Raw genomic sequence first — 14,682 nt, forward strand, 5'->3', positions numbered from 1 at the left:
CAAAAATCGCAGATACACCTGGAGCAATCGAAGGATTGGTGTTGGTAACATAATGGAATGATTAGACAGATTTCTAATTAATATAGCTTTCCTCTCTTCTTTCTCAGCAGGATACGCTAATATTCTCAACACATCGGCCTCTGATCATTACCCCATTACGTTGACTCTGCAAAATCACTGCCCTCTTGGTCCCATCCCCTTTAAATACAGCCCTATTTGGAACCGGATGCCAGCAGCTAGAGAAGTGGTCCAAACGACATGGAGCCAGCATGTCGAAGGCTCACCAAGCTTTATTTGGGAATCAAAGCTAAAAAGAGTCAAGCAGGCACTAAAAGATTGGGCTAGGGACAGCTATCAGGAACCAAAAGAGAACAAAAAGAAAGTCAAAAGAGAGCTAGAAGATGTTCAGCAAAAAATAGAAGAACAAGGACTATCTCAGCAAAACAAAGATCACGAAGGCAACTTATATGCACAGCTAAGCCAAATTAACAGGGAGGAAGAGATAAAATGGCGCCTAAAATCTAGGCAACTTTGGCTTCAAGCAGGAGATAAAAATACAACATACTTCCACAAACAAGCTACTGTTAGAAAGCTCAGGAATACTGTAAGCATAATCACAGATAGTGAAGGAAATCGGTACAGCACTCAGGAAACTATAAAGAAAGCTGCCACTAAACATTACAGGGACCTACTAACTGAAAATAAAGAGGAAGTAGATTATTCTGATTTGCTCTAGCATCTGCCCAAAGGGGTTACTCAAGAGATGAACAACAAGCTCAGCAAAGAATTAGAGGAAGAGGAAGTCAAGGCAACAATTTGGAGCTTGCATCCCGACAAGGCTCCAGGACCGAATGGATTCCCCATTTGCTTCTTTAGGGAGTATTGGACAATGATAAAAAAGGACCTGATAAAGATGATCCGTTGGGTGCTGAAAAAAGGAAAGTTAGGAGGATTCACTAACTCCACTTATCTTGCTCTCATACCCAAGGAAAACCGCCCCTCCTCCTTTTCTAGATTCCGATCCATTTCCTTATGTAACTCGTCCTATAAAATTATATCCAAAATCCTAGCAACCAGGCTCAAACCTCTTCTTCCCTCCTTGATTTCTGAAAATCAAGGAGGCTTCCTTCCCAACAGGCATATCACCGACTCCATCCTTCTTGTCCAAGAAGCCATTCACTCAAGCTTATCTAGGAAAGAAAAAGGATTTGTCTTAAAACTGGATCTAGCAAATGCCTTTGACAGAGTAAGACATTCCTTCCTTTTTGCTGTTTTAATCAGAATGGGCTTCGAGCCATCATTCATCAACATGATTGCAGCCTGCATTTCTGGGCCCTGGATATCGCCCCTGATCAACGGGAGGCCCTGTGAAGCTTTCCAATCCTCTCGGGGGCTAAGACAGGGCTGCCCCCTATCTCCTTACCTGTTCATCCTCATGGCTGAATCCTTCAGTCAAGCTTTAGATTAAAATCGTAGAGTGGGGCTCATAACTGGCGTCAAATTTTGGAATGGAGCAGAAAACATTAACCATTCTCAGTTTGCTGATGACATCTTGCTAATTGGGGGAGCATCTACCACAATAGCAAGGCGATTCAAGAAACTCCTGGACCAATTCATGGAGTATTCCGGAGGCAAGGTCAATAAGCTCAAAAGCTGCATCTATGGATGGAACACTGCAAATCATGTTATACACAGCATTGCAAGCATATTCGGAGTCACATGCAACCTGGAATGGACCCACTTCTCCTATTTAGGTATGCCTGTGAGCTTGGGGCCTTTGAAGGCCGAAACCTGGAATGGAATCCTTGACAAGATTAAGAGGAAAGTGTAGCAATGGGGTACAATGTGGCTTAATCCAGCAGGCAGGCTTATTCTCCTTAAATCAGGTATCGCTTCACTTCCCATCTATCGCTTTTCTTTATATCAAGCTCCAGCTATTTTTCATCATAAAATGGAAGTTGCTCTTAGACATTTCCTCTGGCAAGGGGGGAAAACTGATAAGAACAAGTTCAAATTAGTTAGCTGGAAGCATGTAATCCAAACCCAAGACAGAGGCGGGCTTGGCATCATATCACCAAAGCTCCTAAACCTGGCCTTTGGCGCAAAAATTATATGGAAACTAATCACAAGGCCTACAATGTGGTGGAAAAAGGTACTGGAGGTAAAATACTTGAGCTGTCCAAGACAACAACTCTTAGACACAAACATCCCTAATAGAGAATCCACAAAAATCTAGAGACTTTGCAAGAAGGCTCTTCCATTTATGCATCAAAACATCTCGAAAGTCCCTGGTAGGGGAACCAGCATAAAGTTTGGAACAGACAAAATTCTAGGGCAGCAACCTCTGGTCATGAACGCAGAGGCCATTCTTATTATAAATTGGCTTAACAATAAAGGATTATACCATTTGTCTCAAATCTCAAGATGGGACTCCCTCTCCCATGTTTGGATTGGCTGGAATTTTCCTGAGCTTCCCAATGCCTTAGAACCTAGCTTCAACTATCTGAAGATGCTCCTTCACAGTAAGGCTCACATTCAAGAAGGCGAAATGGATGGTTTTCGATGGGATGCATCTGGAACAAATTATATAGTTAAAGCTGGTCATCAATACCTCTGTAATAGCATCTATCAAATAAGCCTATGGAATCACTGGAAAATAGTATGGCGAACAGAGGCTCCTCTAAAAATGAAATTCTTCACCTGGCTCTTACTGAAAGGTAAAATACTAACAGTTGAAAATCTAAGAAGAAGAGGCATTATTGGTCCATCCAGATGTCCGAACTGTTGCAAATCAGAGGAAACGGTGCACCATTTATTCATAGAATGTCCAGTTGCCATTGGTTGTTGGGGGAAAATGGCCTCAATAGGAAATACAAATTGGGAACCCTAGCGCACTATAGCAGAGACAATATATAAATGGAGGAAAGACTGCCCCTAGAAAGAAAAAAGAAGTAGTTTGGTGAAGAGAGTATGGAACACTCTCCCACACACTCTACTCTAGCGCATCTGGCTAGCTCGAAACCATAAAGTCTTCCAGGATAAAGGCTCAAGCATTCGTAAAATTTGCCACAAAGCTAAAACACTGGCTCTGGAAACAATCTCATGTAACACCACCGGCAAGATTGATGCAGCAAACGATAGCATAGAGGAGCGAAACTTAATCAGTTACATCTTGGAGAACAATCCCAATGCTCAGGAAGCCCGCAGGAGGGAGGTTCAGACAAAAGGAGAAGTCAGTACATGGAAACTGAGATTAAAAGAAGAAGAATTTGCTAACTGGATATGCAACTGTAACATCTTCCACTTATTTTTCAACGGGGCGTCTAAGTCAAACCCGGGTCTAGCCAGAGCAGGAGGGCTGATTTGTAATGCCAATGGAGAATGTATTCTCCATTATGAATGGGGTCTCGGGAAGAACTCTAACAACAGAGATGAATCATTAGCTCTGTTCCAGGGACTAATCCAGTGAAGCAAGTTAGGAATAAAAAAGGCGAAGGTATTTGGGGACTCCTCAGTCGTCATTCACATTATGGTGCATCAGCAGAACACACCAAATACTCTCCTTCAGCAAATAAACAGACGCAACCAGATCCTTCATTAGGCAATGGAAGATATTAAATATTATCATATTCTCCTTAAATTGAATAAGAAAGTCGATGAGCGTGCCAACAAAGCATGTGAAAGACCCATCGGTATCTTGAGCTGTAACTCCAGCGAATCCTTCCAACCCTTGCCATGACTCAGTCACATCTCCTTAGCATCAAGCACTGCATCACTGACAGAATCACTGAGATGAATCATGAGATTTGGGCCGTCAGCAGAACAGTTTATGGTATAAAGATTTGGAACAGATATGAAGTTCGTAAAACACTCAAGGGCATTGAAAGTCTCAACATCCCAGCCGGTAAATGTCTTCTCGGACCCGATCCTCGAGTCTTGCAGGATTTTCTCCAGTCCTTTCTGCAGATTTACTATCTCCACAACGCGATAGGCATGCTCCCTTCCTACCTTCGCTCTATGCATTCTCCTCCTATTTATTGTCCCTCATATCGCCATTTTCATTACTCTGTTCCTTGCTGCCTCCGCGAGCAACTGTTCTCTGAGGTCCTCTCTGTCTTGTCTTCCTCATCGATTTGTTGCTCTTCCCTTAGAAACTATTCCTACTCCATCTGCGTCAATCAGAACCTCTGGACAGCTCCTCCCTACTCCCGTTTGACTATCTGCGCCTTCAAGCAAGCTCGTGTTCCTCTCTGTTCTATTTCTTTTTTTGTTGCAGGCATTTTGGACAATAACAACCCTGAAGCAAGCATGGCTCGCTCCGAGGATTGCCTACATTGTGCGGACCTGCAAGGTGAACTAGAGGAAGTAAGGGCGCAACATCGCATCTTGGAGAATCAGGTCAGGAACCTGGAGACCAGAATGGAGGATCAATACCGCACCATCAATGACAAATACATAGCAGAGATAGATCTCTTTCTGCACAGGGTAGCCTCTCTTCACGAGCAATTTAGAAATATGTCGAACCGATGTAGCCATGCTGAGGAATCCATAGCAATACTGCAGTATATGATGGACAAAAAGAATAAGGCAGCAACTAGTTCCTCCAGTGTCAAACAGATAGAACCGGACCCAAATCCGGAGGAGTCCACAGCATGGCAGATAAGCCACATAGAAATAGATTAAAGATGTTATGCAAATGTAAATTTTGGTTATTTCACTATGTAAGAGTCTATAGCAGCTCAGGAAGCTTTAGAGATAAAACTAGCAGAACAAGGATCAAGAGAGATCCCATTTTTTAACTCCTTTGATCCAAACCACCAGAAGTATATTGTACTCCAGGAGAACTGACTCCTCTTTTTTCAGCCATTAATATAGCAACCAAATTTGTAAAAAAAAATAAAATAACTGATTGATAAAAATAAAAACAGTTATCGTTATTCATTTCACTATTAATTTCTTAATTTCTGTGGAATTAATTTAAAAAAATAAAAATAAAAATAATAATTAATTATACAATAATTGACATATGAATAATTAAATATATATATATATATATATATAATAAAATTTCTAATTATTGAAATTTATTTTAATTAATTATGGAGATTTTTAAGTTGTAAATATATTTTTCTACAATATCATAGGTTAATATTATAATTTATTAATAGGCACATCCAAAAAACTATAACTCATCTTCATACTACCTATGTTCATATGACCTGTTTTTTTAGCTACCCAAATTAATTAAAAAAGTAAAAAAACAAAATATTTTTAAGATAAGTTCCAATTTTAGATATATGACTATTATTAAAAATATTTTAAAATACTTTATGAAACGTAAATATCTACTATCCATTTAATAATTATTAATAAATAAATTAAAATTCTAATCCAAAATAAATAAACCTATCTATATAATCGTTAGGTTTAATTAAAAATATAAAAATTACTATACCTAATAAATAATTATAATAAATATATAATTTGTATGTTTATTAACCTAATAATAATTATCATATAATAACATTAAATAAAATATAAAATTAATATAACTTAACTTGAAATCGTAAACAGAGGTTGCTTAAGCAAATATGACTATATTACCACGTTGAATATATACTAATAATATAACAATATGTATGTTCTAAATGTTTTAAGTATAGGAAATAAATGTCGAAAAGAACAAAAGAGACATAGAAAAGGAACAAATGACACTTATGGAGGTCTAACAATATGTAGGTACATTAATAAAATTACTATATTAAAATTGAAAAGAAAATGTAATAGGTATGGATATCAAAAACTCATAAATGGTTTATTAATAAATAAAAATAATTACAAAAGAAGTATTGGCCTCATTCTTGGTCTTTCAATCTTCTTATTCACTTAGACACTTCTACATCTTACATGTTTTATAGGCTCTCTCTAATTTATACAAATGGATTAAAACCCAACTCCCAAAATATATCTCTTAATCCATAAAATCTCTCATCTAATCCCTTATACCTAGATAAGAGCTAACTAATCCATAATCCTCTCAAACCTTCCACAATACTCTCAAATCTTCCCCTATTTACAAGAATTATCATTTTCTCTTAAAACTATTAAAAAAATACATTAATTAATTAAATCTTACTTTACAAACTAACTCCCTAAGTAACACTTAACCTAGGTTAGATGCACCTGCATCAGACTCCCGAGGGAAAAGAAAATCATGGTCTTTTGACCATTAATCTTCAATAGATGATAAAACTCCGCTTAGATCCCAAAATTTGGTTTATTGCTGATCAATTACTTTGTCATATTGTTGATGTTATGTGACTTTCTCCTTTAGTCTTCCAAGCTTCCAAACTTTATGTTGTAGTTGTCCTCCCTTTTTACTCATGTATAATTGTTCAGTAATTAGTAATCTATGGTCAAATTTTCTTTTTATTTCTTCAATGAATATTTCGTGAGATTCTTTCAACATCATCTTCTTCATATTTTCAGTTTCAATATCTAACTTATTTTCTAGTTGGTGTACATTATTGTTGGTTTGCTAAACTTTGTTGTTGATCTCTACACTTCCGTTGTGCCAAATTTCTCGATTTGAAGGCATATTGTCTTCCATCTTAATTTCCTTTGCGTCACACTCTAGCTTTGGATTGTTCAACCATTCTTCTAAGAACTTTAGTTCTGCTGCAATATCTCTCATGTTGACATTTGGCCCATCATTTTCCAATTCATTAGCAACTTGCTTCATTTCTGTATCAATTAATTGTTCAGCAACATATCCTGCATCCACACACCAATGGCTAGATTTAAAAACATGAGGTTTCACAGATGAATCTGTCTTCATGCTGGTCTTCTGAACAATTTGTAGCATCATCTGTGGGAACTGAACCCACGTTCATATCATCATCTTCGTCATGAACAAACGATCTTTGCTCTCGTTCACAAATATATATATATATATATATATATATATATATATATTTGTTTGGAATTTCTCTTCTTTTAAAACTTTCAGTTTGCGCTTCAATCTTCTTTCCATCAATTGTTTGATTGGCCATTTAACTATTCTCTTTATTACCCATCAATGTCTTTGTCTTTGTAATAGTTTTAGCAACACGTCAAGATGTACCTTTAATTCAACAATCTCTTTCTCATCATCACCAATGACAATTGCTATGGCATCATCGTGGCCTTTCTATGGAATCTTCACCTTTCGTGAACTTCACCTTGTTTATTGTAACCTGCAATTGAATTAACACTTTACCAAGTTATTTTCTCTGAACTTGGCCAATGGTTCACTTCACTTGAACCTTCTTTCTGAGCACTCCTTGGTCCTCTGCTTCCTTTTGCTGAAAACAACAACTTGGTCCTCTGCTTCCTTTTGCTGAAAACAACAACTGCAGTAACTCTTCCAATTGTCTTCACAATGAATATGCTTTGGGTGTCGGGCTTCACCGATCACTATCATGCATTCATTACAATCAAAGAATCAAACTTTTTGACTTGACTATTTCACTCTTAATTTTATTTTGACAATAGACTTTCAACCCATATACAAATTAAAACACCTTGAAAATTTGTTGATGATATATATATATATATATATACTATTCATGTTTCTTTGCATATATCATTTAATACATTACCATCATTATAATTCGTGAATAAATAAATCTATTCATTCTCAAACCCAAACATAGTTTTATGAAACCATATATCACCCACTCAAAACATATGCAACAACTCACTATTTATTATTCAACCATATGATTTTCTCATTCCTTAACCACTTATCCTCTATCTTCATAAAAACCACCCTATTTTAAAACAATTTGCTTTTACAATTTACTTTCACTTTTAAGACAACACCTACTTACTATTTACTCTCACCTTTATTATCCACCAAATTCAATGTTGAATGCCAATGCTACATTATAAATCTTTAAGCCCGCTTATAATAATTGTAAATTATCACATTTTGTGAGTCTCGTGCTTGGATTTATTAAACCACGTGGAGGGTACTTCGTTTGATTTCAAAAACCTTTTTTTTTCTTCAACTGTTGACTATTCAACAACAACATTTTTACCACACCACCCATCTAGATTTATAGCTATATAATTGGGTCTCTGTAATCCAATCTTTAGATATCCAACATTCAATTATGAATCGCAACAATGCATATATATTTTCTTTCAATCAAACTCCCATTTCTTATTAACCCTCGGCACATTATTTACTATTTTGGTCAATCGATTTTCCACATGAAACTTGGGAAACCAAATAGGCGTAATTACGAACCAGAAATCATGAGATTAATATCCACATAATTGTTGTTCCTAAATCAGTTCCACTTCAACATAGAAATACTTTGACTTCTTTCAGTCACAATGCTTCAAGGCAAGACATCAACAACAGAATTTTACTTCTTCTTCATTACACGTTACACAAAAATCAACTCAACTTACCAGGTTCTATGTCTCGCCAGTTTTCTTCACAATATGTTCTCTTTTAGTAGAGAGCTCGGCACAGAGGCGCTCGAATATGTCAAGCCCTTTGGTGGAAAAAGGATTCGACCTCTTTCAATGCTTCTGGATCTCGGCCTGAGTAAGTCAGTGATTCTTTTTGCTCCTCCTTCCAGTGTTGTAACCATTTGAACTTCCACGCAGTCTTCCAACTCTTTTCGCTAGTGATTCACATACATCAAATGCTGCAACTTAAATTGCAATCTCAATAACACGTTTCGAGCGCAGGTTCAACGCAGCTCACCACAAATTTTCTACCGATGTTACTCACACAATGGATAACCACCCCTTTTTCAACTTAGCAAGCTTGCATACTTTGATGCTCCAGCGTTGATACCAAAAATCGATGCAGGTCTCTCACAATAGGTTTTTACATTAATAAAATTAACACAATAAAACCGAAAAGAAAATCCAATAGGCATGGACACAAAAAAAGTCAGAAATAATTCATTAATAAATAAAAATAATTACTCAAGGAGTATTCCCCTCATGCTTGGTATTTCAATGATGTCACTCATTCACACACTTTTACAATTTACATGCCTCATACGCTATCTTCAATTTATACAAATGGATTAGAACCCAAGTAGGTTCTAGATCCCTCGACAAACTCCTCCCAAAATATCTCTCCTAATCCATAATATCTCTCATCTAATTCTTTATCCCCAGATAAGAACTAACTAATCCATAATTCTCTCAAACCTTCCACAATACTCTAAAATCTTCTCCTATTTACAAGAATTATCATTCTTTTAAAACTATTAAAAAAATACATTAATTAATTAAATCCTACTTTACAAACTAACTCCTTAAATAAACACTTAATCTAACGCCACATTTCAATTTCAATTTTACATTATTTTCATGGAATTTAAAATTGTAAATGAAATTTAATTATAAAATAATTATATAAATTAATAACTATTAGTTTAAGTTATGATTATTTTAATCTATTCTCATAATCTCTTTATATATATATATATATATTAAATTTCATTTATTAGTGGATTTATTAGAGGAGTTATTTTTTAAAATTTTTGATAGATTAGTATTCTGATCCCCCACTAAGCTACATCCATGAGTGTAATACAAAAAACATGTTTTATCACAATTATATGCAATCTTATTAAGTCTGCTTAATTTAGTTTAATAATATATACTATAATAAATCATAATATATTAAGTACTTGTATACATATATTTAATATATAACAATAATATTTACTTTACATGATAAATTTTATAATTTTATATCATTTTAAAAAATAGTAATAAAAAAATATTTGTATATGTTATATGAAATAATAAAAAATAAAACATTTTAGTAGAGTGTTGTTATTAAAAAGATGTTTGTATTATCAGAAATTTGTTCTCTCAAAATGTTTAGTAAATTTAAGATTAAGATGAATCTATGTTGGATATTTTTTTTTCCAAAGGAAAAAGCGAAACTTTTTATTAAGTTTATAAAAATTTTACATTGCAAATGCCATGGCATCACCGCTCCTACTGAGTTCTGTCAAAACTGAATTACAAAAATTTTCTGCCTTTTGTCTGTAGACAGTTCCGTTCAGGTGCTGTCGCTATCTCTGATATGCGCTGTCCAGTGGTTCTTTTGTGCCGATACACATAACAGTAGCTATGTATTGTTCATGAAGAAAACCAACATAAACCGGGTCTCCTCAGATTTGTGGAAAACAACCCGTCGCTGTTCATGAAATGTTAAGTAGGCCGCACTATCATAACTGTAGTGATTTTTAGGATTTATATATGGTACAAAATTTTGTTGAAAGTAAGCAAAAACAAAAATTCCTGCCAAAAATATCAGAAAGGATGGTGATAAGGTGGTTGTTCCGATCTTCTGATTTTGCCTTGGTCGACTTCCTCTATTTGCCAGCTGCCCAAATCCTGTTGAAGACCATCTTTAGAGAGCTGATCTGCCATGGAATTTCTTTCCCTGAAAATGTGACATATGGAAAAACTGTTAAACATTGATTTCAGTCTTTGAACTTCCCCCAGAATTTGTTTTAAGACCTGATTTCTGCATGTACATTGACCATTTACCCATCTGATCACGTTTTGGGAATCCCCAAAGATTTGAATAGTGAGGGTGTGCCTTTGGATGAGCTAGCATAAAAGGAGTTTTAGGGCATTCAATTCTGCATAATTATTGGAGCCTGTTCCTAGCCCCACAGAAGCTTTTAGAGAGTGAGTTGGGTTTATATGGATGACAAGTCCTGCTCCTGCTATGTTATTTTGAGATGCACCATCGAAGAAAGCCCAAGGGACTCCTTCTGAGATCTGAACTTTAGGGACAATTCTTTGGGAGGAGGTTTCCTTAGGTTCTGGAAGGCTTGAGAAGATGGCAGCTCCCTGAATGGCAGTGAGAGCTACAGGAGTATCTTTGTCTTGAAAGATGCTCCTGTTTCTAGCTATCCAAATCCCCCAACTGATGATTAGGGGAAGGTTGCGCAGGTTTCCATCCGCATGCTCATTCCACCACTTCTGCCAAGCTTCTTGAATATTGTTGCCTTCCCAGACGAGCTGTTTGTTCAAAATGTTTCCAATCTCACACCATACCTTTAGTGATTCTGGGCATTTAAGAAAAAGGTGGTTTACGGATTCTGCTTCTGCTTTGCATAAGGTGCATCTCCCAGGCCCGTGCATGAATCTGGTCTGCAGAATATCCCAAGTTGGGATTTTGCCCCTTAAAATGCACCAGAAAAGGATTTTAGATTTTGGAGGGCTCTTGAGTTTCCACAGCTGTTTCGACCACCACTCCGAATCTCCCCATCCTTTCCTTGTCATAAGGAAGTTATACCTGTTCTTTGGGGCATAATCCCCAGATTCTGCATGAGCCCAGATTAGCTCGTCTTGCCTGTCGCTCAGCCTTACATTGGACTTGAGGAGTTCCTGAGTGAAAACATTCCAATCATTCCACCATCTTTGCTCCAGTTCCAACTCTTCTCCATTCTTCCAAGCTTGCCCCCAGATGGTTGAGAAACCTGGTTTCTCCACTTGACTGAGGAAGTGGAGATCTTTCCCTTCCAACTGCTGAACCAGGTCGGGGGAGAGGGCATAGTTGCCATTGCAGCCAACCCAGGGGTCCTTCCCGATCTTTACCTTTTCACCATTCCCGATCTTCCAAGCTAATCCTTGCTCAATCACCTTAAAAGACTCCAAAGTGGCTTTCCAAATAGCAGAAACATTCTTTTGGGTCTTATTTGGGTTCCTGATCCAATCTTCCAGGGGAGTTGGATCTATGTATTTTCTTTTTACCGTTCTTGTCCAGAGATTTTCCATCTTTATGAGGCGCCAACCTGATTTGGCAGCTAAAGAAAGTCTGAAATCTGGAAGGCTTTTAATCCCCCAGCCACCCCAATCCTTTGGCCTCGCCACTTTCTCCCATGCAACCCAAGGGAGAACCGAGGATTCTTTGGTCCCTGCCCACAGAAATATGCTGCATATTCTCCTAATTTTCTCCAGGACTCCTTTTGGGACCCATGTTAGAGCTGCCCAGTAAACTGGGATGGCTAGAAGCACGGATTTTATTAAGGTCAATCTCCCTGCTCTGGATAGCCATTTGAAGCTCCAGTGACTGATTCTTGCTTCAATCTTAGCGATTAGCCAGGACCAATCCTCCTTCCTATAATCATTTGGCTTTAGCCAAAACCCCAGGTACTTGAAAGGGGCGCCCATGTTGCTTACTTCATATGGAAAGAAAGAACTGAACTGCTCCTGTTCAAGTCTGCTTAAACCTTCTTCAATGATTTGAGATTTCCTGGGATTGATCTGCATTCCAGTAGCTTTCATAAAGAGGTCAAAGATAGATTTTAGCTCCCTAAGTTCATTGGGGGATCCATTAGAAAAAATCAGGATATCATCTACAAAGAGTAGGTGAGATATGAACAAGTTTATTGCTGCCTCAATACCATTTATCTTACCTTCCCTTTTGCTTTTATGAATCAGCTGGCTCAGGCCTTCTGCCACTAGAAGGAAAAGCAAGGGGGATAGAGGGCAACCTTGCCTCAGCCCTCTCTGTCCTTTGAAAAACGAGGTGGCAGCACCGTTGATGAGAATAGCATAGCTGACATCTGTTATACACCCCATGATCCATCTGATGAAATCCACTTTGAAGCCTAGGTGCGTTAGGAGCATGCGAATGTATGTCCAGTTTATCCTGTCATAGGCCTTTGAGAGGTCAATTTTGATCACCGCTCCCTTCTTTTTTTTCATCTTAACACTGTGAAGGACCTCCTAAGCCACACCAATTGCCTCATGGATTTGTCTTCCGTTCAGGAACCCAAATTGTTCAGGAGAAATATGCCTTGATAAGATTGGTTTGATCCTGAGAGCTATAACTTTTGCGATTATCTTGTAGATGCTGTTGCATAAAGAAATAGGTCTGAAATCCTCAAAGGATTCTGGCGCTTCCTTTTTAGGGATGAGGGCGATGAAAGTTGCATTGAAAGGACTGTAGACTTCTCCCTTCGATCTTGACTCCTCTACAACTTCTGTGATTTCTTCACCTATCTACTCAAAAAAATGGAGGAATAGCTCTACTGACCAGCCATCCGGGCCAGGGCTTTTCTCTTTTGCCATAGACTTTATTACACTTTCCACCTCCTCCTTGGTGACAGGGTCCATTAGTTGGTCCGCTTCTTCCTCCTCCACATATCTGTGGAAACACTGCGCTGTTTGGATGACTTCTGCTATGGTGATCTCACCAGGGTCTTTGAAAAGGGATTGGAAATGATTCACCCCGAGGGATGCAAGAGCTTCGAAGGTCTTGGCTTCCCTTCCATCTTCAGCTTTTAGGCTCCATATAGTATTGGCACTCTTCCTCCCTTTAGCATAATTATGAAAAAAGCTAGTGTTTTCGTCCCCTGCTTTAAGCCATATTGCTCTGCTCTTGAGTCGCCATTCTTCCTCCTTAGCCAGCAGAATTTGATTCTTAAGCTTCTCCAGGCCTACAATTTTCTCCTTAGAGTCTTGTGTCGCATAGCTATCCGCCTCTATGCTTTCAAGCCTTTGGAGTTCCTCGGTTATCCTAGATAAGTCCTCATTCTGTTTTAGTTTCCTGTCCTTTGCCCATATGATTGTTGCCTTTTTCAATCTTTTGAGGTTTTCCATAAATAAGAATCCTTTATTCTCTTGGGATCCTCTGGCAGGGTGAATCCATGTTTCATTAAACAGCTTGATATAGGATTCATCTTGAAGCTAGGAGGCATTAAATTTGAAAGGAGCAGGAGGTTTTGTGGGACCTTTGGAGAGCTCAATGAATATCAGAAAATGGTCCGAGGGACCCCCTTCTTCTACCCAATTCCTCATTGATTAAGAATCGGTCTAATCGCTTAGCCACCCTTGCTTCTCCTACTCTTTTATTCCGCCAGGTAGGTTTCAGCTTGATGAGATTTGCTTCTATTAGATTGTTTGAGGCTAAGAGGTTCATGAAGAAATCAGATTGCGGATCCTCTCTTGCATTTGGCCCCCAGGTCTCTGCTCTACCTAAGGAGAAGTTTAGATCTCCTCCCATCACCACAAAATTATTTTTCACGAGCGAGCTCTCCATCAAATCATTCCAGAAGGGGATCCTTCCATGACATGGCCCGTAAATCTTAATAATAGTAAAAGGGAAATCAAAATCCGTAGATTGACATTCAATCCCCATCACCTGCTTCATTCCCCATTGATTCCGGATCTTGATTCTGCCTTCTCTGATCCCTACAGCCAAGCCACCAGAATGGCCATCAGCATCCAAAGCTGTAAAAACCCAACCTGGGAGGAGGGCTTTGAGCAGTGATACAATGTCCTCCCCTTTCCCCAGGGTCTCCTGAAGAAGAATTACATCCACCTTTGAATTCAAGACTAATTCCCTCAGTGCCAGTTTTTTGGGTTTACTAGCTAAACCCTTACAATTCCAAGAGGATATGATCATTTTGGAACATGGCCGGGGCTATGCACTGCTCTAAGTGCCCCTGTGATGGACTGCTGCTTCCCATCTGCCACACCGAAAATAGCCTGGACTTTGGCCGCAGAGAGTTTTGACTTCCTGCCCCTTTTTTTCCCAGGCTGGCACTGGGAAGGGGAAGGATCGATGCCCCCCACAGAAGGCAACGAACCGGGTTTTGTTACCAGAGAGCGAAGGTTATAAGGGCATTGGGGGAG

At 38.2% G+C, this 14,682-nt stretch overlaps 1 protein-coding gene across 1 annotated transcript; it reads right to left on the reverse strand.

The window, feature by feature from the left end:
- Nucleotides 1-13,789: 13,789 nt before the first annotated feature.
- On the reverse strand, nt 13,790-14,452 carry LOC149248505 (uncharacterized). The gene has a single exon (XM_089450277.1). It carries the CDS (start codon nt 14,450-14,452, stop codon nt 13,790-13,792), a length of 663 nt encoding a protein of 220 aa, XP_089306403.1.
- Nucleotides 14,453-14,682: the final 230 nt, after the last annotated feature.

This window comes from Pinus tabuliformis, chromosome 7 (assembly GCF_031772625.1).
Source record: "Pinus tabuliformis cultivar Carrire ecotype Pingquan chromosome 7, CPIR1, whole genome shotgun sequence".
In the NCBI taxonomy this organism is placed as follows: Eukaryota; Viridiplantae; Streptophyta; class Pinopsida; order Pinales; family Pinaceae; genus Pinus; species Pinus tabuliformis.

What these genes read in the sequence shown, in the direction of transcription:
- LOC149248505 (XM_089450277.1), bottom strand. Translation starts at nt 14,452, where the DNA reads ATGATCATATCCTCTTGGAATTGTAAGGGTTTAGCTAGTAAACCCAAA.